The following is a 21,032-nucleotide window of genomic DNA, read 5'->3' as shown; positions in this document are numbered from 1 at the left end:
GATACTGATGAAGTAGCCAACATTTTTTAAAGTCACCAGTACTGGACTTTTAACTTCAACTTGATGTATCTCTATCTTCCATCAGTCAGCATTTTCCTTCCCCTATTTTACATTGTCTCAAGGCAATATTACATTTCACTAAGATATTAATATTTTTTAAAAATTATAATCTTTAGAAAAAATAAAACTAGAAGATAGAATTTAAAATTCCAGTGTACAGGCATTAGAGTCTACAAAGGTTTTATCTGAGATAAGAAATCATCGCACTATAGATGGTTAGGCTATTATAATAACCCTGTGGCCTTTTCTACGAAGATAACTCTTGAGGCTCCACCCTGTAAAAATGGCCAGAGGGAAGTTTATTTGCCACTTTGGTCTTATTGCTAGCTCATTACCTAAGTAATAACACTTACTTAAGTTTGCTGACTGTCTGTCCTGCATATTATTGTTATAATACACTTCCATCCAGCTTATTATTATCTCTAATAACATTTCTCATCTTAAGTCATAGCTGTGGACATATGGGTACAGAGTATGCTTTTATTGATCTAAATAGAATCATATGATGGTTATTCATACATTCAAGTTACTCCCTTGTTTGACTCCTATCAAATTGGGCACAAAGAATTGATTTCTCTTATATGAAAGAATTAGCAGTCCAGGAAGTGTGTTTGCATATTTCATCCATTCATAGGAGCAATAGCTAGAAGGTGCTACTGCATGAAATGAAGTGGGTAATAGTCTACTGAGGACTGTGAGTACACGCAATAGCTGCTATTGACTCAAAGTCTACAGTGCTGTCACACACACAGCAATGTTTTGAGGAATTAAGACACAATAATTTCAAGTTTAGATATCAGTGAATATTCTTTATACTTTATCATCATAGTTCATGCCCTGTTTGAGTCTATGAACTAAATATCTTCATTTAGGCATTTAACAAGAATGCAAGTTTTGAAAAAGATACTTTAAACCAAATAAAAATTAAAGAAAACAGTAAAATGTATATACTTCTCAATTAAAGAAATTATATGAAAAAAAGAAAAACAATTATATGAATAGAAATATTGTTATTTATATGTTAACAATTAAAATTATCAAGGAAAAATATGAAGAAAATTTCCCAAATTTAAGTGTCATTTTGTTACAGTGATGCTTGCAAAAAGATTCATTAACCAGAGAAAATGGTAAAATAGTAAAGGGAAATAAAACAACACACAAAAATATACTTAAAACATGAAAGTAATTTATATACACAAAAAAGTTAAGCTATATAAAACAGCTATACTAAAGGAAAAGACAATAAAATATAAATATTTACTTGGACAATTGAAACTTTCTTTTTACTTATTGATAGTTTAAAATTTTCTATAATAAACTCAATTATACTTTTGATTAATATATAACTCTGTGAATTTGTGCAGTTATAAATATCCACACAGCTTTTTTGATAGTAAAACTCTTATTTTATATTAAAAAACTGAATATTTGGATTTGTCCTTTATTTGCAACTTAATTGTTGCTTATTTTAGTTACTAAATTTCAGATTAAAAATCCCCTTAATTATAATCCATGTAACTTTTTTTACAGAGCTATTATTGTTGTCTAGCTATAACATAAAAAACCTCAGATTTATTAAAAGCAAGGTTTTGATGACAAATATGTTTTTCAAAAAGTATTTCACAATTTAATTTTTCATGTTTAAACATTTTTGTAATTACAAAAATAATGAACATTTATTGCTGAAATTTAGAAACATGATAAACATGAGGAAAATAATTTTCCTAATACCAAGAAGCAAACATGATTAACTTTAGTGCGTCATACATTCTTGAAAGCTTTCTAAAGTGTATTTTTTATTTATATAGTTGATATTACATATACAATATGATATACTACTGAAAAATTCTGCAATTTCCATTAAATACTGATCTTGCAAATGGGTATAGATAACAGGAACATGAAGTAAAGCTTTCAACATAATAGAGTTTAAGTCTAATTATATACCTTCTGCATATAAAGTGTAGATTCTCGGGTCTTGTGGTCACAGAAGCCTGGCACATTAACATTACGGAGCCATCCTAAATACTATAGAGGTAGGAAATAAATAAAAGAAGAACCCCTAGGTTACACTGGCCATTGTTAGGAAATTTGGGCATTCAGGGATTTAGGGATTCAGGCACTCATAATCAAATTGCAATGGGAATATTAAAAATTTTAAATCATAATCTATTGCCAGAAATTACCAAACACAAAAAATATGTGTGTTTTAGGGTAATAGTGGGATGCAGGGGTAAATGGCAATGGATAGGGGAAAAAAAGAGGAAAAAATTCCTTTTTGCAACATATCAGCTGGGTGATAGTTACAGTATGTCAACTGGGTTATTTAAAATTTCTAAATTTAAAATTATTCATTGTAGTGCTGTTTGCATAAGTTATGAAATAATAAGTGATATGCATGTCCATTAATTGAATATTTATTTCATTATAGCAGACCTATTTTTAAAATGTTATATGCTGCTGCTGCTAAGTCGCTTCAGTCGTGTCCAACTCTGTGCGACCCCATGGACTGCAGCCCACCAGGCTTCCCCGTCCCTGGGATTCTCCAGGCAAAAACACTAGAGTGGGTTGCCATTTCCTTCTCCAATGCATGAAAGTGAAAAGTGAAAATGTTACATAGCCGAGAGGTAAATGTTCCCAGGACTGAGGTTAATAAGAAAGATAATGAAACATTAGGAAAAGTTTGGTTCCAAGTGCCTTGCCAAAAACAGTAAACCTTTTCACCACTTTCTTTATTTGAAGTGCCTTCTCTAGTCAGGATTCCACTTTAGATTCTATATTGTTTTATTTTTCTAAATTATAGAACTATGTAAATAAGAATAAAATTCTCACCCTTTCTTCCACTGCCACATCCATACCATGAGGGGAAAGAAGAAGAGAGAGGGGTGAATAGAGAGAAAAGGAGAAGGAACAGAAAGAGAGAGAAAGATTGATTTATGGATATACTTTTGTATACTGTATGCAATGCTAATTTTTTTAAAATAATACATAATATTTTAAAATAGTTCTGCTATAATGAAATAAATATTCATTAATGGACATGCATATCATTTATTATTTTATAACTTCTGCAAACAGCACTACAATGAATAATTTTAAATTTTGAATTTTGCTCATAGTTATTTAGGTATTTATTGGGTATTTGGAAGGGATATAGGCCTGAGAGTGAAATTTCTGAGAAGAATGTTGACAGACTGTTTTTCCCTCCTGTGAACAATATACATGGTGCTATTTTGCAAGCTTTCCAACACTGGATAATATCAATCTTTATTGTAATTTTGCAAATATGACAGGTAAAATAATAGTTCATTATTTTAATTTGTGTTTGCCTCATCAGCAGTATTCATGAACATCTTTGGGTTTTTAATTATTTGTATACTCTTCCTATACATGGTAACAAGCATTTCGTGCAAACCTATGCCTCGATCAGGGTAAATTCAATATAGCTGTCATCATATTCTTAATGGTTTCGTTAGTGTTAGTATACTGCTTTGGCTCATAATAGCCAGTTTCATCCCTTTAGAATGATTCAATGGGCTGAGACATCCACAGCTTTGGAGTATCTTAATGTCTGGCATAAACGCTGCGATGAACATTGGGGTACACGTGTCTCTTTCCCTTCTGGTTTCCTCAGTGTGTATGCCCAGCAGTGGGATTGCTGGATCATAAGGCAGTTCTATTTCCAGTTTTTTAAGGAATCTCCACACTGTTCTCCATAGTGGCTGTACTAGTTTGCATTCCCACCAACAGTGTAAGAGGGTTCCCTTTTCTCCACACCCTCTCCAGCATTTATTATTTTGTAGACTTTTGGATTGCAGCCATTCTGACTGGTGTGAAATGGTATCTCATAGTGGTTTTGATTTGCATTTCTCTGATAATGAGTGATGTTGAGCATCTTTTCATGTGTTTGTTAGCCATCTGTATGTCTTCTTTGGAGAAATGTCTATTTAGATCTTTGGCCCATTTTTTGATTGGGTCATTTATTTTTCTGGAGTTGAGCTGTAGGAGTTGCTTGTATATTTTTGAGATTAGTTGTTTGTCGGTTGCTTCATTTGCTATTATTTTCTCCCATTCTGAAGGCTGTCTTTTCACCTTGCTAATAGTTTCCTTTGATGTGCAGAAGCTTTTAATTTTAATTAGGTCCCATTTGTTTATTTTTGCTTTTATTTCCAATATTCTTGGAGGTGGGTCATAGAGGATCCTGCTGTGATGTATGTCAGAGAGTGTTTTGCCTATGTTCTCCTCTAGGAGTTTTATAGTTTCTGGTCTTACATTGAGATCTTTAATCCATTTTGAGTTTATTTTTGTATATGGTGTTAGAAAGTGTTCTAGTTTCATTCTTTTACAAGTGGTTGACCAGATTTGTATACTCTTTAAGCGCAAGCTGGAATCAAGATTGCTGGGAGAAATATCTATAAACTCAGATATGCAGATGACACCACCCTTATGGCAGAACGTCAAGAGGAACTAAAGAGCTACTTGATAAAAGTGAAAGAAGAGAGTGAAAAAGTTGGCTTAGAGCTCAACATTAGGAAAATTAAGGTCATGGCATCCAGCCCCATCACTTCATGGCAAATAGATGGGGAAACAGTGGAAACAGTGGCTGACTTTATTTTGGGGGGCTCAAAAATCACTGCAGATGGTGACTGCAGCCATGAAATTAAAAGAGCTTACTCCTTGGAAGGAAAGTTATGACCAAACTAGACAGCATATTAAAAAGCAGAGACTATTTGCCAACAAAGTTCTGTCTAGTCAAGTGAAGTGGCATTGCTCAGTCTTGTCTGACTCTTTGTGACCCCATGGACTGTAGCCTGCCAGGCTCCCTTGTCCATGGGATTTTCCAGGCAGGAATACTAGCATGGGTTGCCATTTCCTTCTCCAGGGGATCTGCCCAACCCTCTAGGAAGATCTCATTGTAGGTCTCCCACTTTGTAGGCAGTTGCTTTTACCATCTGAGCCACCAGAGAAGTCTCGTCAAGGAGTCCGTCTAGTCAAGAATATGGTTTTTCCAGTAGTCATGTATGGATGTGAGCGTTGGACTGTAAAGAAAGCTGAGGCGCTAGAGAACTGATGCTTTTGAACTGTGGTGTTGGAGAAGACTCTTGAGAGTCCCTTGGACTGCAAGGAGATCCAACCAGTCCATTCTAAAGGAGATCAGCCCTGGGATTTCTTTGGAAGGAATGATGCTAAAGCTGAAACTCCAGTACTTTGGCCACCTCATGCGAAGAGTTGACTCATTGGAAAAGGCTCTGATGCTGGGAGGGATTGGGGACAGGAGGAGAAGGGGACGACAGAGGATGAGATGGCTGGATGGCGTCACTGACTCGATGGATGTGAGTCTGAGTGAACTCCAGGAGTTGGTGATGGACAGGGAGGCCTGGCGTGCTGCGATTCATGGGGTCGCAAAGAGTCAGACACGACTGAGCTACTGATCTTATCTGATCTGATAGAATTAGCTTATCAACTTCCTTTAGCATATATAAGGATACTAATTGGAATTTTAATATATCAGTCAAACAATGTAACTGTTGGGATCATTGCCATATAACAGCAATGAGGCATGTGTACATAAACATGAACATATGGCTTCAGTTAATTTCTCTCAGTTATGTGTTTTAGTTTTCAGAGTAAAGTTTAGTTAGATTTTTTTACTCTTTATGTTATTTTTGAACTGCAAATTTCTTTTTCTTTAATTTTTTTTAAACAGTTGTAGTGACTTTGCTATATTCACTTAGCCTAAATATTACTGTATTGAATCTACAGATTACTTTGGCTAGTATGCACATCTTAACAATATTATGTCTTCCAATCCATGAACACAGAATGTATTTACATTTATTTGGCTCTATAATTTAGTTCAACAGTATGTTATAGTTTTCAGTGTATGTATCTTCAACCTCCTTATGTTAGCTTCATTCCTATTTTAATTTTGATACTATTGTAAATGAATGATATTTAATTTTATTTGAGACTTTGGCCACCTCATGCGAAGAGTTGACTCATTGGAAAAGACTCTGATGCTGGAAGGGATTGGGGGCAAGAGGAGAAGGGGACAACAGAGGATGAGATGGCTGGATGGCCTCACTGACTTGATTGGACGTGAGTCTGAGTGAACTCTGGGAGTTGGTGATGGACAGGGAGGCCTGGCATGCTGCGATTCATGGGGTTGCAAAGAGTTGGACATGACTGAGTGACTGAACTGAACTGAACTGAAAGTATCTAGAAGTGCAGATAATTTTTTTTTTTTTTAACAGGAGGGCAGAGGAGACCCTCTCAGATGAGGGGAGCCCCCACCCTCGCGGTCCTTGCCGAACCGGACGCGCGCGCTCTCAGGCTCCGGCTCCGCCCGGGACCCGCTCCCTATTTTTTTGTGTTTTGAGTTTTTATCCTACAACTTTGCTGAATTTGTTCATAAGATCTAACAGTTTGTTGGAATCTGTAGGGTTTTTTACTTATAAGATCATGTTGTCTGCAATCAGAAATTATTTTACTTCTCCCTTTTCTATTTCAGGATAATATTTACCTCTTTTTCTTGTGTAATGGCTCTGGACTTCCTCTTATGTTGAATAGTAGAGGCAAGAGTGGGAATTCTTGCCTTATTTCTAATCTAGAGGAAATGTTTTCAGTCTTTCACCATTGGCTCTAATGTTAGCTGTGAATCTTTTCCTAAATGGTCTTTATTATGTTGAGATAATTCACTTCTACCCCTAGTGTTTTTTGTTTTTAATGTTTCTTACCATGTAAGGGTGAGGAGTTTTGTCAGATGTTTTTTCTGCATTAGTTGAGATACTCATATGGGTTTAGTCCTTCATGTAGTTAACATGTTACTGTGACTACTCTTCATCGTTTAAACCATCCTTGCATTCCAGGAAAAAAAACCCACTTTGTCACAGTGTATAATCCTTTTAATATGCTGTTAAATTCTCTATGATAGTATTCTTTGATGATTTTTATTTCAGCATTCATTAGAGACACTGGTCTGTAGTTTTCATTTCCTATGGCTTTGTCTGGCTTTGATGTCAGGGTAATGAAATTTAGGTTGTTTCCATATTTTGGCTATTATAAATAATGCTACAATAAACATTGGGGTACATATATCTTTTTCAATTAAAGGTTCTGTTTTCTTTGATAAATACTCAGACATGAAATTGCCGAATCATATGACAGTTATATTTTAATTTTTTGAAGAAACTTCATACTTTTTCCATAGTGACTGCACCAATTTACAATTCCACCGGCAGTATACAAGTGTTTCCTTTTATCCACATCCTCATCAATACTCCTTATTTGTTGTCTTTTTGATGATAGCCATTCTGTCATTATGGCTTTCAGTTGCAATTCTCTGATGATTTCTGATGTTGAATATCCTATCATGTGCCTGTTGGCCAGATGTATGTCTTCTTTAGAAAAATGTCAATGCAGGCCCATTTTTCAACTGGTTGGTTTTTGTTGTTGAGGTATATGAGTAATTTATATATTTTGGATATTAACCCTATATCATGTGTATTATTTGAAAATGATAACAGTGTATATGAGACAGCAAAAGAGACACTGATGTATAGAACAGTCTTTTGGACTCTGTGGGAGAGGGAGAGGGTGGGATGATTTTGGAAATGGCATTGAAAAATGTATAATATTATAATATGAAATGAGTCGCCAGTCCAGGTTCAATGCACAATACTGGATGCTTGGGGCTGGTACACTGGGATGACCCAGAGGGATGGTATGGGGAGGGAGGAGGTAGGAGGGTTCAGGATGGGGAACACATGTATACCTGTGGCGGATTCATTTTGATATATGGCAAAACCAATACAATATTGTAAAGTTAAAAATAAAAAAAAAAAAAAAGAAAATGACTTCTCCAGTTTAGTAAGCTGCCTTTTCACTTTGTTGATGGTTTACTTTGCCATGCAAAAGGCAAAGTTTTCTGTATTCATATTTATTTATTTTATTATTTCCTTTGCTTAAAGAGATGGATCTAGAAAAATAATGCTATGACCATTGTCAGAGAGCATACTTCCTGCATTTTCTGCTAGGAGTTTTATGGTTTGAGGCTTTACATTTAGAAAAAAAAGTGAAGTGAAAATGTTAGTTGCTCAGTTGTGTCCAACTGTTTGTGACCCCATTGAGTCTTTAATCTATTTTAAATTAATTTTTATAAAGGGCATGAGAAAGTAATCTAGTTTAGTCCTTTTGCATGTAGCCATCCAGGTTTTCCAACGACATCTACTGAAGAGTCTATGAAAAATAAAAGTGGTAAGAGTGGGCATTCTTGTCTTGTTCCTGATCTTAAAGAAAATGTTTTCAGATTTTCAACAGTGAGTATGATGTTAGCTGTGGGCTTATTGTATATGGCTTTTTTATGTTGAAGTACCTTCCCTCTATATCCACTTTGCATAGAGTTTTTATCATAAATGCATGTTGAATATTGTCAAAAGCTTTCTCTGGATCTATTAAAATGATATTTGGTCTTTATTCTTCTGAGATAAGCACCACTGGATCATGGTGTATAATCATTTTAAGCATTGTTTAATTTGTTTGGCAAGTTTTTTGGAGGATTTGTGCCTCCACGTTCATCAGTGATATTGACCTGTAGTTTTCTTTTTTTGTGATGTTTTTGTCTGATGTCGATATCAGGGTGATGCTGGCAACATTTGCAAACATTTTCTCCCATTCTATAAGTTGTCTTTTCATTTTGTGTATCTGATAGATCAAATCTTACATCATTACTTTACTTTTTCAAAATACATTTATTATCCTGAGATTTATTTCAAAGGACATTTTTTAAATCTCTTTCTCAAGTTGAAAACTTCTATTACAGTTTCTTTCCCACAGTCTGACTGCAATTGTCTAGACTGCCTTGGATTTGTGTACTGCCTTGTTAAATGTTTATGCTTAACACTAAGAAGTCAATCCATGAAAGAACACGGTATAACTTTCCAGATAATCTGTTTTTTTTTTTTTTTATATATATACCTCTGTAAAGATTCACATTTTCTTAATGGTGCATGTACTATCTTTCAAAGTTTATTTCCAGCTGATTTGTGTTGCTATTAAAAATGAAGTAGTTTACCCATAAGAATTTACAAATCTTCTCATCCATAAAAGGAAAGTTTTATTACCTACATGTTTTGTAGTTAGTCAACTTATTGAATCATTTTGTGTTTTAGTTGATTCTCTTCTTCTTGGTGGTCATTCAATTCTAAGCCAACAATCAAAATTTCTCTTCATAATATTCATGCCTGTATATTATTACCTTTGTCTCATTTCGTTGGTGTATATAGGAGCAGTGATGATGATGTATCAAGTGACTTTCCCCCAATTATGTTATCTTTTAAGAACCTGTAAGTATCAGTGACTTACACCAAGTTCTTTTTTTTTTTTTTTTTTAAACTCACATTGACTTGCTGCTTCTGGTTGGTATATATATTTTCTCTCCCTCTTGTACCTCCCCTCCCATCCTACCCGTCTAAGTCATCACAGAACACTGAGCTGGGCTCCCTGTAATATACAGCAGCTTCGTGCTAGTTAGCTATTTTATACATGGTAAAGAATACATGTCAATGCAACTCTCTCAGTTCATCCCACCCTTCCCTTCCCCTACTATGTCCACACATCATTCTCTATATCTGTGTCTCTATTCCTGCCCTGCAAATAGGATTTTTTTCCTAATTAATTTATTTTTTTAATTGGAGGCTAATTACTAAAGAGCCTCTTGATGAACGTGAAGGAGGAGAGTGAAAAAGTTGGCTTAAAGCTCATAATTCAGAAAACGAAGATCATGGCATCTGGTCCCATCACCTCATGGCAAATAGATGGGGAAACAGTGGAAACAGTGGCACACTTCATTTTTCTGGGCTCCAAAATCACTGCAGATGGTGATTGCAGCCATGAAATTAAAAGCTGCTTACTCCTTGGAAGAAAAGTTATAAGCAACCTAGACCACAAATTAAAAAGCAGAGACATTACTTTGCCAGCAAAGGTCCATCTAGTCAAGGCTATGGTTTTTCCAGTGGTCATGTATGGATGTGAGAGTTGGACTATAAAGAAAGCTGAGTGCCAAAGATTTGATGCTTTTTAACTGTGGTGTTGGAGAACACTCCTGTGAGTCCCTTGGACTGCAAGGAGATCCAACCAGTCCATTCTAAAGGAGATTAGTTCTGGATGTTCATTGGAAGAACTGATGTTGAAGCTGAAACTCCAATGTTTTGGTCACCTGATGCTAAGAGCTGACTCATTTGAAAAGACCCTGATGCTCGGAAAGATTGAGGGCAGGAGAAGAAGATTGAGGGACAACAGAGGATGAGATGGTTGGATGGTATCACCGGCTCGATGGACATGGGTTTGAATTGACTCCAGGAGTTGGTGATGGACAGGGAGGCCTGGCATGCTGTGGTTCATGGCATTGCAAAGAGTCGGACACAACTGAGCAACTGAACTGAATTGAACTGAATAACTTTACAATATTATAGTGGTTTTTGCCATACATTGACATGAATCAGCCATGGGTTTACTTTATTGCATGGGAAAAAGCTATGGTGCATTGCATAATGGTTCTTAAAGGTTTTCTTTAAAAGTGCCATATGTAAATTTGTCTTATTGTGCAAAACAGGTCACATTGCCTAGTCTAACATTTGTGAAACACAGAAATATTCAGTTCAGTTCAGTTCAGTCACTCAGTCGTGTCCAACACTTTGTGTGCCCATGAATAGCAGCATGCCAGGTCTCCCTGTCCATCACCAACTCCCGGAGTTCACTCAGACTTAGGTCCATCGAGTCAGTGATGCCATCCAGCCATCTCATCCTCTGTCGTCCCCTTCTCCTCCTGACCCCAATCCCTCCCAGCATCAGAGTCTTTTCCAATGAGTCAACTCTTCGCATGAGGTGGCCAAAGTACTAGACTTTCAGCTTTAGCATCATTCCTTCCAAAGAAATATCAGGGCTGATGTCCTTCAGAATGGAGTGGTTGGATCTCCTTGCAGTCCAAGGGACTCTCAAGAGTCTTCTCCAACACCACAGTTCAAAAGCATCAATTCTTCGGCGCTCAGCTTTCTTCACAGTCCAACTCTCACATCCATACATGACCACAGGAAAAACCATAGCCTTGACTAGATGGACCTTTGTTGGCAAAGCAATGTGTCCGCTTTTGAATATGCTATCTAGGTTGGTCATAACTTTCCTTCCAAGGGGTAAGCAGCTTTTAATTTCATGGCAGCAATCACCATCTGCAGTGATTTTGGAGCCCCAAAAAATAAAGTCTGACACTGTTTCCACTGTTTCCCCATCTATTTGCCCTGAAGTGATGGGACCAGATGCCATGATCTCCATTTTCTGAATGTGGAGCTTTAAGCCAACTTTTTCACTCTCCACTTTCACTTTGATCAAGAGACTTTTTAGTTCCTCTTCACTTTGTGCCATAAGGGTGGTGTCATCTGCATATCTGAGGTTATTGATATTTCTCCCTGCAATCTTGATTCCAGCTTGTGCTTCTTCTAGCCCAGTGTTTCTTGTGATGTACTCTGCATAGAAGTTAAATAAACAGGGTGACAATATACAGCCTTGATGTACTCCTTTTCCTATTTGGAACCAGTTTGTTGTTCCATGTCCAGTTCTAACTGTTGCTTCCTGACCTGCATACATGTTTCTTAAGAGGCAGATCAGGTGGTCTGGTATTCCCATCTCTTTCAGAATTTTCCACAGTTTATTGTGATCCACACAGTCAAAGGCTTTGGCATAGTCAATAAAGCAGAAATAGATGTTTCTCTGGAACTCTCTTGCTTTTTCCATGATCCAGCAGATGTTGGCAATTTGATCTCTGGATTCTCTGCCATTTCTAGAACCAGCTTGAACATCAGGAAGTTCACAGTTCATGTATTGCTAAAGCCTGACTTGGAGAATTTGGAGCATTACTTTACTAGCGTGTAAGATGAGTGCAATTGTGCGGTAGTTTGAGCATTCTTTGACATTTCCTTTCTTTGGAATTGGAATGAAAACTGACCTTTTCCAGTCTTGTGGCCACTGCTGAGTTTTCCAAATTTGCTGGCATATTGAGTGCAGCACTTTCACAGCATCATCTTTCAGGATTTGGAATAGCTCAACTGGAATTCCATCACCTCCACTAGCTTTGTTTGTAGATTTGATTTCTAAGGCCCACTTGACTTCACATTCCAGGATGTCTGACTCTAGGTCAGTGATCACACCATCGTTATTATCTTGGTCGTGAAGATCTTTCTTGTACAGTTCTTCTGTGTATTCCTGCCATCTCCTTAATATCTACTGCCTCTGTTAGGTCCATACCATTTCTGTCCTTTATTGAGCCCATCTTTGCATGAAATATTCCCTTGGTATCTCTAATTTTCTTGAAGAGATCTCTAGTCTTTCCCATTCTGTTGTTTTCCTCTATTTCTTTGCATTGGTTGCTGAGGAAGGCTTTCTTATCTCTTCTTGCTATTATTTGAAACTCTGCATTCAGATGCTTATATGTTTCCTTTTCTCCTTTGCTTTTCACTTCTCTTCTTTTCACAGCTAATTGTAAGGCCTCCTCAGACAGCCATTTCCTTTTTTGTGTTTCTTTTCCATGGGGATGGTCTTGATCCCTGTCTCCTGTACAACATCACAAACCTCATTCCATAGTTCATCAGGCACTCTATCTATCAGATCTAGGCCCTTAAATCTATTTCTCACTTCCACTGTATAATCATAAGGGATTTGATTTAGGTCATACCTGAATGGTCTAGTGGTTTTCCCTACTTTCTTCAATTTCAGTCTGAATTTGGCAATAAGGAGTTCATGATCTGAGCCACAGTCAGCTCCTGGTCTTGTTTTTGCTGACTGTATAGAGCTTCTCCATCTTTAGCTGCAAAGAGTATAATCAATCTGATTTCAGTGTTGACCATCTGGTGATGTCCATGTGTAGAGTCTTCGCTTGTGTTGTTGGAAAAGGGTGTTTGCTATAATAGAAATATTATCCTCTAGTAAAGAAGGAAAATGAATCAGTTAGAACAATAACTCTGTCATATGAATATTTTGTTTTGTCCTTGATTTTAATTGTAATGTTTTTGTGTTTTACTACTAAAGTATGATTTTGCAAATTATTTCTGATGAAGAGGTTTTTTTCTACCTAGTTAAATTATCTATGTCTTTTTCCGGTTTGCTTTGTCAAAAATGGGTTTCAATTTTATCTATTTTTGCTTCTACATCTATCAAGACATTCTTATGTTACTTCTATTAATTAAAAATTATGTTATATTTATATATTATATTAACATATGATACAATTAGGGATAACCCTTAAGGTATACATCTTACTTGATAATATTATATTATTTGGAAATATTTTACTCTAGAATGTGGCTTAATATAATATAATCTTTGTAACTCTGGTTATCACACCTAGTTCAGTTCAGTTCAGTTCATTTCAGTCGCTCAGCTGTGTCCGACTCTTTGTGACCCCATGAATCGCAGCACACCAGGTCTCTCTGTCCATCACCAACTCCAAGGGCTCAACAATTAGGTAGTCATTGTGTAAAACCGTATATATCCATATAATAATACTAATATTTTAGTACAGAATCATTCAAACATGTTATTAAAGTGGCTAACTGCATGGTGGTGTCATCTGCATATCTGAGGTTCTTGATATTTCTCTCAGCAATCTTGATTGCAGCTTGTGTTTCTTCCAGTCCAGCATTTCTCATGATGTTCTCTGCATATAAGTTAAATAAGCAGGGTGACAATACACAGCCTTGATGTACTCCTTTTCCTATTTGGAACCAGTCTGTTGTTCCATGTCCAGTTCTAACTGTTGCTTCCTGACCTGCATACAGATTTCTCAAGAGGCAGGTCAGGTGGTCTGGTATTCCCATCTCTTTCAGAATTTTCCACAGTTTGTTGTGATCCACACAGTCAAAGGCTTTGGCATAGTCAATAAAGCAGAAATAGATGTTTCTCTGGAACTCTCTTGCTTTTTCCATGATCCAGCAGATGTTGGCAATTTGATCTCTGGTTCCTCTGCCTTTTCTAAAACCAGGTGGAACATCAGGAAGTTCGCGATTCACGTATTGCTGAAGCCTGGCTTGGACACCACCCTTATGGCAGAAAGTGAAGAGAAACTAAAAAGCCTCTTGATGAAAGTGAAAGTGGAGAGTGAAAAAGTTGGCTTAGAGCTCAACATTCAGAAAACGAAGATCATGGCATCTGGTCCCATCACTTCGTGGGAAATAGATGGGGAAACAGTGGAAACAGTGACTCACTTTATTTTGGGGGGCTCCAAAATCACTGCAGATGGTGACTGCAGCCATGAAATTAAAAGACTCTTCCTCTTTAGAAGGAAAGTTATGACCAACCTAGATAGCATATTCAAAAGCAGAGACATTACTTTGCCAACAAAGGTCAGTCTAGTCAAGGCTATGGTTTTTCCAGTGGTCATGTATGGATGTGAGAGTTGGACTGTGAAGAAGGCTGAGCACCAAAGAATTGATGCTTTTGAACTGTGGTGTTGGAAAAGACTCTGGAGAGTCCTTTGGACTGCAAAGAGATCCAACCAGTCCATTCTGAAGGAGATCAGCCCTGGGATTTCTTTGGAGGGAACGATGCTGAAGCTGAAACTCCAGTACTTTGGCCACCTCATGCGAAGAGTTGACTCATTGGAAAAGACACAGATGCTGGGAGGGATTGGGGTCAGGAGGAGAAGGGGACAACAGAGGATGAGATGGCTGGATGGCATCACTGACTCGATGGACATGAGTCTGAATGAACTCCGGGAGTTAGTGATGGACAGGGAGGCCTGGCGTGCTGCGATTCATGGGGTTGCAAAAAGTCAGACACAACTGAGTGACTGAACTGAACTGCATGGTAAATTTTTATAAATTACTTTTTATTTTAAAATATCATATTCATAGCTAAAGAATGTGTCTCTCAACGTGGTGGTAGTAGTGAGCTTGGGGTAGGGCCTCAAAGATGGAATTAACACATGCAAAAGGGTCTTCAATACAGTTAAATACACAGACTCCTAATCTCTATGCTAACTTTTATTCCAGAGACTTTTCTTCAAGTGTAAAATCAAGTCTCCTTGCCAGTCACAACTTTCTTCTAATCACTAGAGATAAATTTACTTTCCATCATAGCTAAAACAGCAAACTTTCCCTGCCATTCTTTTTTGTTTCCATTCCTCCTCATTATTACAAAAGAGAAATCTTCAATTAGAATAAAAACATGTAAGAATCTGAAACTTAATCCAGCATGCTGAATAAAGACCAAAATAAGAAACCAGGTTCAACAGAACTGTGTTATGAATTCCCTCTCTAGAGGGCCAATTTCCAAAGATGGCCTCTACAGAACATAAAAGGGAACAATATTTAAATTCTCCTTTTGATTCTGTCTAGACCATGATTTTCTTTCCCGCTGTCACCTTGCCTTTACAGTTTATATAAAAAGGGAGACCTACAGAGGGGAAACCTGAAGAGTACCTAAGACTGACTTCTTAATCCCATAAGATTGTTCCTAAAAGCCTATTCAGCAATTCATATGAATTCCCATAATAATTCATGGAGCACTACTATATCTGGTGTTTCTGAGATATAAGAAAACTGTTGTATTTTGTTTTTCTGTATACTCAGATGTGGAAAATGGCATTCAACTATACAGAATTCTATGATATTCACCTTGTATCTTCAGGTAGGGTAAAGCTCACATGTGTCTGAGCTCTCCTTATTTCTTTCTTCTACCCCTTCTCATTTTATAACTTAATATACGAATTAGAAAAGTACTATTTCTCCAGAATCATAGCTGAGATTTTATATGAGAGCTTATAAAAAGCGTTACTTCAAACATTTGCTAAAACTCTTAAATGATCTTGCCAGGTGCTCCTTTTTATTCCCACTCTATATAAAGGTGTTCTGATCCTAAATCAGGGAAAATTCCAGAAAATGAATGGATACACCTTCTTTCAGAAAAGTCTATCCCCTGTACTTTCTGTTACTTTTAATGAGTAGCAGGCAAGGAATTTTATTTGTACTTGAGATTTCAAAATTTAGGACATTTTTTATGAGCGTAAGTAAACATGACTTTATTATTAAAGTCATGTTTTAATTATTAAACGTAAAGTTTAATTATTAAACATGTTTTAATAATTGATACTACTTAATTTTAACATGTATTTTCCATAGTGTGTTTTTACTGAAGGGAGGAATTGAAATGTGAACTCTTGTAAATTTTCATTTTAATATTAACTTATAATCTATTCTTAAAAAGATATAGGAATATTTCTCATAACGTAACTCAAAGAAATTTAAAGTTGTATAAAGGATTTAGATTTATTGATATTGTCCTTAATTCAACTCAAAGCATTTCTCACCAGAAGAACAAAGAATATTGAATAGCATTATCTTTAATGTCTTTGTACATCACAAACACTGAGTTAACTTGGCTGTGTTTTTGTTTTTTTTTGGGGGGGGGAGGGAATCTGTGTTTTTTTCAGTATTATTTAAAATGGTAAGTCCTTATACATATTTACTTATTGTCAACACTTTGTTAGCTGTAGGAAATTAGGAAAGCTCTTTGTTCACTTTGTTTTTATTATATCCAGAATAGGAATATGAATACTTGAAAATCATGGTAACATTTCTGTGTATGGTAGGTAGCTCAGCTGGTAAACAATTTGCCTGCAATGCAGGAGACCACAATTCAATTCCTGGGTCAGGAAGATCCACTGGAGAAGGGATAGGCTTCCCACTCCAGTATTCTTGAGCTTCCCTGGTGGCTCAGACAGTAAAGAATCCGCCTGCAATGTGGGAGATGTGTGTTTGATCCCTGGGTTGGGAAGCTCTCCTGGAGGAGGGCATGGCAACCCATCCCGGTATTCTAGACTGGAGAATCACATGGACAGATGAGCCTGGTGGGCTACAGTCCATGGGGTACCAAAGAGCTGGATGCAACTAAGTACAGCACAAAGTAATGTGGCTCAAAGCAAGTCATCTGCCCTAATGAGTCATGTTTTGTAAGGCCAATTCTAATATGGAAATCTGTCATTCTTTTGTAGCTTTGAAAACAAATAAGTATACCCATGTAGAGAATTGCTCTAGTTCTGTGAGTAAATTCATCCTTTTAGGCTTCCCTTATACTTGGGAAATTCGGATCCTCTGTTTCTCAGTTTTTTCTGGGACATATATTCTGACACTCATTGGAAATCTGTGCATTATTTGTGCTGTGAGGTGCGACCATCAACTGCAAACTCCAATGTACATCCTGCTGGCCAATTTTCCCTTCTTGGAGATCTGGTTTGTCACCTCCACTGTCCCTAATATGCTAGCCAACTTTCTTTCTGAGACCAACACCATCTCCTTCTCTGGCTGCTTTCTGCAGTTCTACTTCTTCTTCTCCATGGGCACCACTGAGACCTTCTTCCTGTCTGCCATGGCCTTTGACAGGTGCCTTGCCATCTGCAGGCCCCTTCACTACCCCACTGTCATGCCAGTGCAACGCTGCATCAGAATGGGAGCCCCATGCTGGGCGTGTGGCTTCTTGTACTTCCTCTTGCCTATATATCTAATCTCTCAACTCCCCTTTTGTTGTCTCAATAAAATTGATCACTTCCTATGTGATCCAGGACCCCTTATAAAGCTGTCTTGTGTGCCAGCTCCTGTCACTGAGATTATCTGTGCCATCTACAATTCAGTCCTCATTTTCTCCACCTTATTCTTCATTACCAGCTCCTATGCCCTGGTGATCAGAGCTGTGCTTAGGGTCCCCTCAGCAGAAGGCCAGCATAAGGCTTTCTCTACATGTGGCTCCCACCTGTCTGTAGTGTCTCTGTTCTATGGCTCTATTATGGTCGTATATGTGAGCCCAACAGCAGGCAATCCAGCCGGGATTCAGAAATATGTGACTTTGTTTTATTCTGTGCTAACTCAACTCTTCAACCCCTTGATCTATAGTCTCCGGAATAAAGAGATGAAGGAGGCTCTGAGAAAATTATTTAAGACTGTGAGATTTAGGCAGAGGCCTGGCAGAAATCTTTGAAGAACTTGTGTGTGCAACTGAAATAATATATGTGAAACAAATGATTGAAAGATTAGCATTCAATTGTATTAACCACATTAGACAAATATATTTGAGGGAGGGAGAAGAACATAGTCAAATGTAATGAAATGTTTATTAAATTAACTGTGGCCATCTGTCCATTTTTTTGTTTGAGAAAATTTACATTAATAGTAAAATTTTTTCATATTCAAATAAAAATAATCAAAGAAAAAATAATCAATCTTCTTCCTGGCATTCAGACTTAATATTAAAATTTTGATGTTAGCATATCAGTTACACATGTATACACAATAATCAAATATTTATTACTGATATTTCTCTGGTAAGTCAAAAGGCATGCTAAATTTACAAAACAACATTTAAATTTTAATTTCTATGTCAATATTAAAGACATGACAAGATTAGTTAACCTCTTTATAAAAGTTAATTTATCATAATTGTACTTCGCACTTTCTCACCAAGATTTAGTTTAAATACTCAGAATTTGGATCCAGATGGTTGCCGTTATTTCTCCATTATATGTTTAATCTAATAATTATTTTTAAAATAAATTCTCTATAAAATAAACCATACACTGCCTTTTCTTTATACATCATTTGTGTATTCTACAAGCTAGAGATAACAACCAGTGACCCTCAGGTTTTGTTGCGATTACAGAAATTGCTAGATTTGCTTTGCTAACTATGTCAAGAACAATAGCATCTCATACTGCCAGCCAGATTTTCCTCATTCCACAAAAAGACCTTGAATCCATTAGTTATTACTCCCCCATCCTTCCTCTTTCCAGTCCTTGGAAACAACTGATCTACTTTCTGTTCTACAGATTTGTTAATTCTCCAAATTTCATATAAATGGAATCATACAATATATGTGACCTTTTGTGACCAACTTCTTTCACTTAACATAATGTGTACAAGATTCATTTTTGCTGGGCATGTTTATCTGTACTTTATTCCTTTTTATGGCTGAATAGCATTTCTTAGTATGGATATACCCACATTTTATCTTTTCAATAGTTGATGGATGTTTGAGTTGTTTCCATCATTGGTCTATTATGAGTTATACATGAACAAGTTTTTGTATGAACATATATCTTCACTTTCGGGGATTTACTCCAGGGAAAGGAATCGTTGTGTCATATGTTAACTATTTAACATTTTGAGGAATTGTCAGACTATTTTCCGAAGTGACTGTGCCATCTTTACTATCATATCAGCATAGTATGAAATGTATGGGTTCAGTTTCTCTCTATCCTCACCAACACTTGTTTGCTCTTTCTTTTTTATTTGTCCTTTAGCTATCCTTGTATATACGAAGAGGTATCTTATTATGGTGCTCACTTGCATTTCCCTAATGATAAGGATGCTGATTATCTTTCAGTGTGCTTATTGGCCACTTCCATGTCTTCACTGGGAAATATATATTCAAATCCTTGATAATTTTTAAAATCATTAGCCTATTCATCTTTCTAATTCTCAACTGTAAAGGTCTTTACATATACTCTGGATATAAGTCACTTATTAGATAAATAATTTGCAAATATCTTTTATCAATCTGTGAGTTACATTTTTACTTTTATGATTGTCCTTTGAAGTTTTGAATTTTAATGAAATCCAACTTATCTTTTTACCTTATCACTTGTGATGCTGGTTTCATATCTAAGAAATCTTTACCTAATCGAAGGTCACAAAACATACTATTATGCTTATTTATATATTTATTCTTTATTATAGATGATTTTTCCAACTTTTATATTCATTTTATATTTTAATAAGTATTTGTCAAGACCAGAGATCAAACACAAACTCCAAATCACTACTTTAAAATAAAAGTTTCTCAAGTATTTTATGGCATATCCAAATCTGTCACAAAGTTTATGGGGCAATATGAGTCACAAGCATACTTACTTATTTTTTGTTTTGCCGTCTTGATATTCCTGAAAATATTGCTTTCTATCACACATTTTCAAAAGGAATCTTTTTGATTATGTCCCTGAGATTATAAAATCTTTATCTAATCATTTAAAAATAAATTATTCATATAATTTATAATTAAATAGTACCTTTCAGTGACATTTCAAGCATTATTTAGGATAGGAAAAAAGAATGAAAAATAAATTACCTATATAAAAGAAAATAGGCATATTGTGGAAAATGGAGAATTAATGAAATGACTATAATAATTAAATAAATAATGTGTGGTAATAAAGTTCTTTTCTTTAAATACATATAAAATATCAAATTGTTTAGAAAAAAGACTTAACTATGGCTAAATAGTTAAGAAGTTATAATAAGGGCAATTTTGATGGTGATCAAATTGCAGCAAAAAATGTGCTTACTAATGCAGGATAAAAAGAAATTACAGTGGCTATTCAACTATCCGTTCACTTCTTTCACATGAGGAAATCCCTTGGGGTAAAGAAAAGAAGACAGGGGAAACACACTAAATTCCTTAGCGACTAGACTCCAGGTAAATCCAGTAATCCAGTAAAGGTGTTTTCCTGGGGCAAAAAAAAAAAAAAAAAAAGACTCCATCCTTTAAATCTTCCTTCAGAATGCTGCTGATAAAGGATTGAAAGTGAAAAAAAACTATAGTCGCTCAGTCATGTCCAACTCTTTGTGACCCCATGGACTGTAGCCCACCTGGCTCCTCTGTCCATGGGATTCTCCAGGCAAGAATACTGGAGTGGGTTGCCATACCCTCCTCCAGACAATCTTCATGACCCAGGGATTGAACCTGGGTCTCCTGCATTGCAGGCAGATTCTTTACCATCTGAGCCACCACACTAAAAAGAATCTAGTACTTATATAGGAGGCATGGTTTTCTAGAAAATATCATGTAAGTTATACAGCTCTTTGGAATTTTACAATTTAAATGCTTCTAGTTGTGTAAAGAAACTTGTGAAATTCAATTAGAAACCTAAACTCTGTGGT

The 21,032-nt window shown here is 36.2% G+C and overlaps 1 protein-coding gene across 1 annotated transcript; it reads left to right on the top strand.

The window, feature by feature from the left end:
- Positions 1–17,059: 17,059 nt before the first annotated feature.
- Positions 17,060–18,078, top strand: OR11G12 (olfactory receptor family 11 subfamily G member 12). Its single transcript, XM_015473099.2, has one exon. It carries the CDS (start codon positions 17,074–17,076, stop codon positions 18,076–18,078), a length of 1,005 nt encoding a protein of 334 aa, XP_015328585.2. The 5' UTR covers positions 17,060–17,073.

The sequence above is a fragment of the Bos taurus genome, chromosome 10, assembly GCF_002263795.3.
Source record: "Bos taurus isolate L1 Dominette 01449 registration number 42190680 breed Hereford chromosome 10, ARS-UCD2.0, whole genome shotgun sequence".
In the NCBI taxonomy this organism is placed as follows: Eukaryota; Metazoa; Chordata; class Mammalia; order Artiodactyla; family Bovidae; genus Bos; species Bos taurus.
This window is presented reverse-complemented; position numbering and strand designations above follow the sequence as displayed.

Coding starts and splice junctions, on each gene's coding strand:
- OR11G12 (XM_015473099.2), top strand. CDS start 17,074: ATGGAAATCTGTCATTCTTTTGTAGCTTTGAAAACAAATAAGTATACC.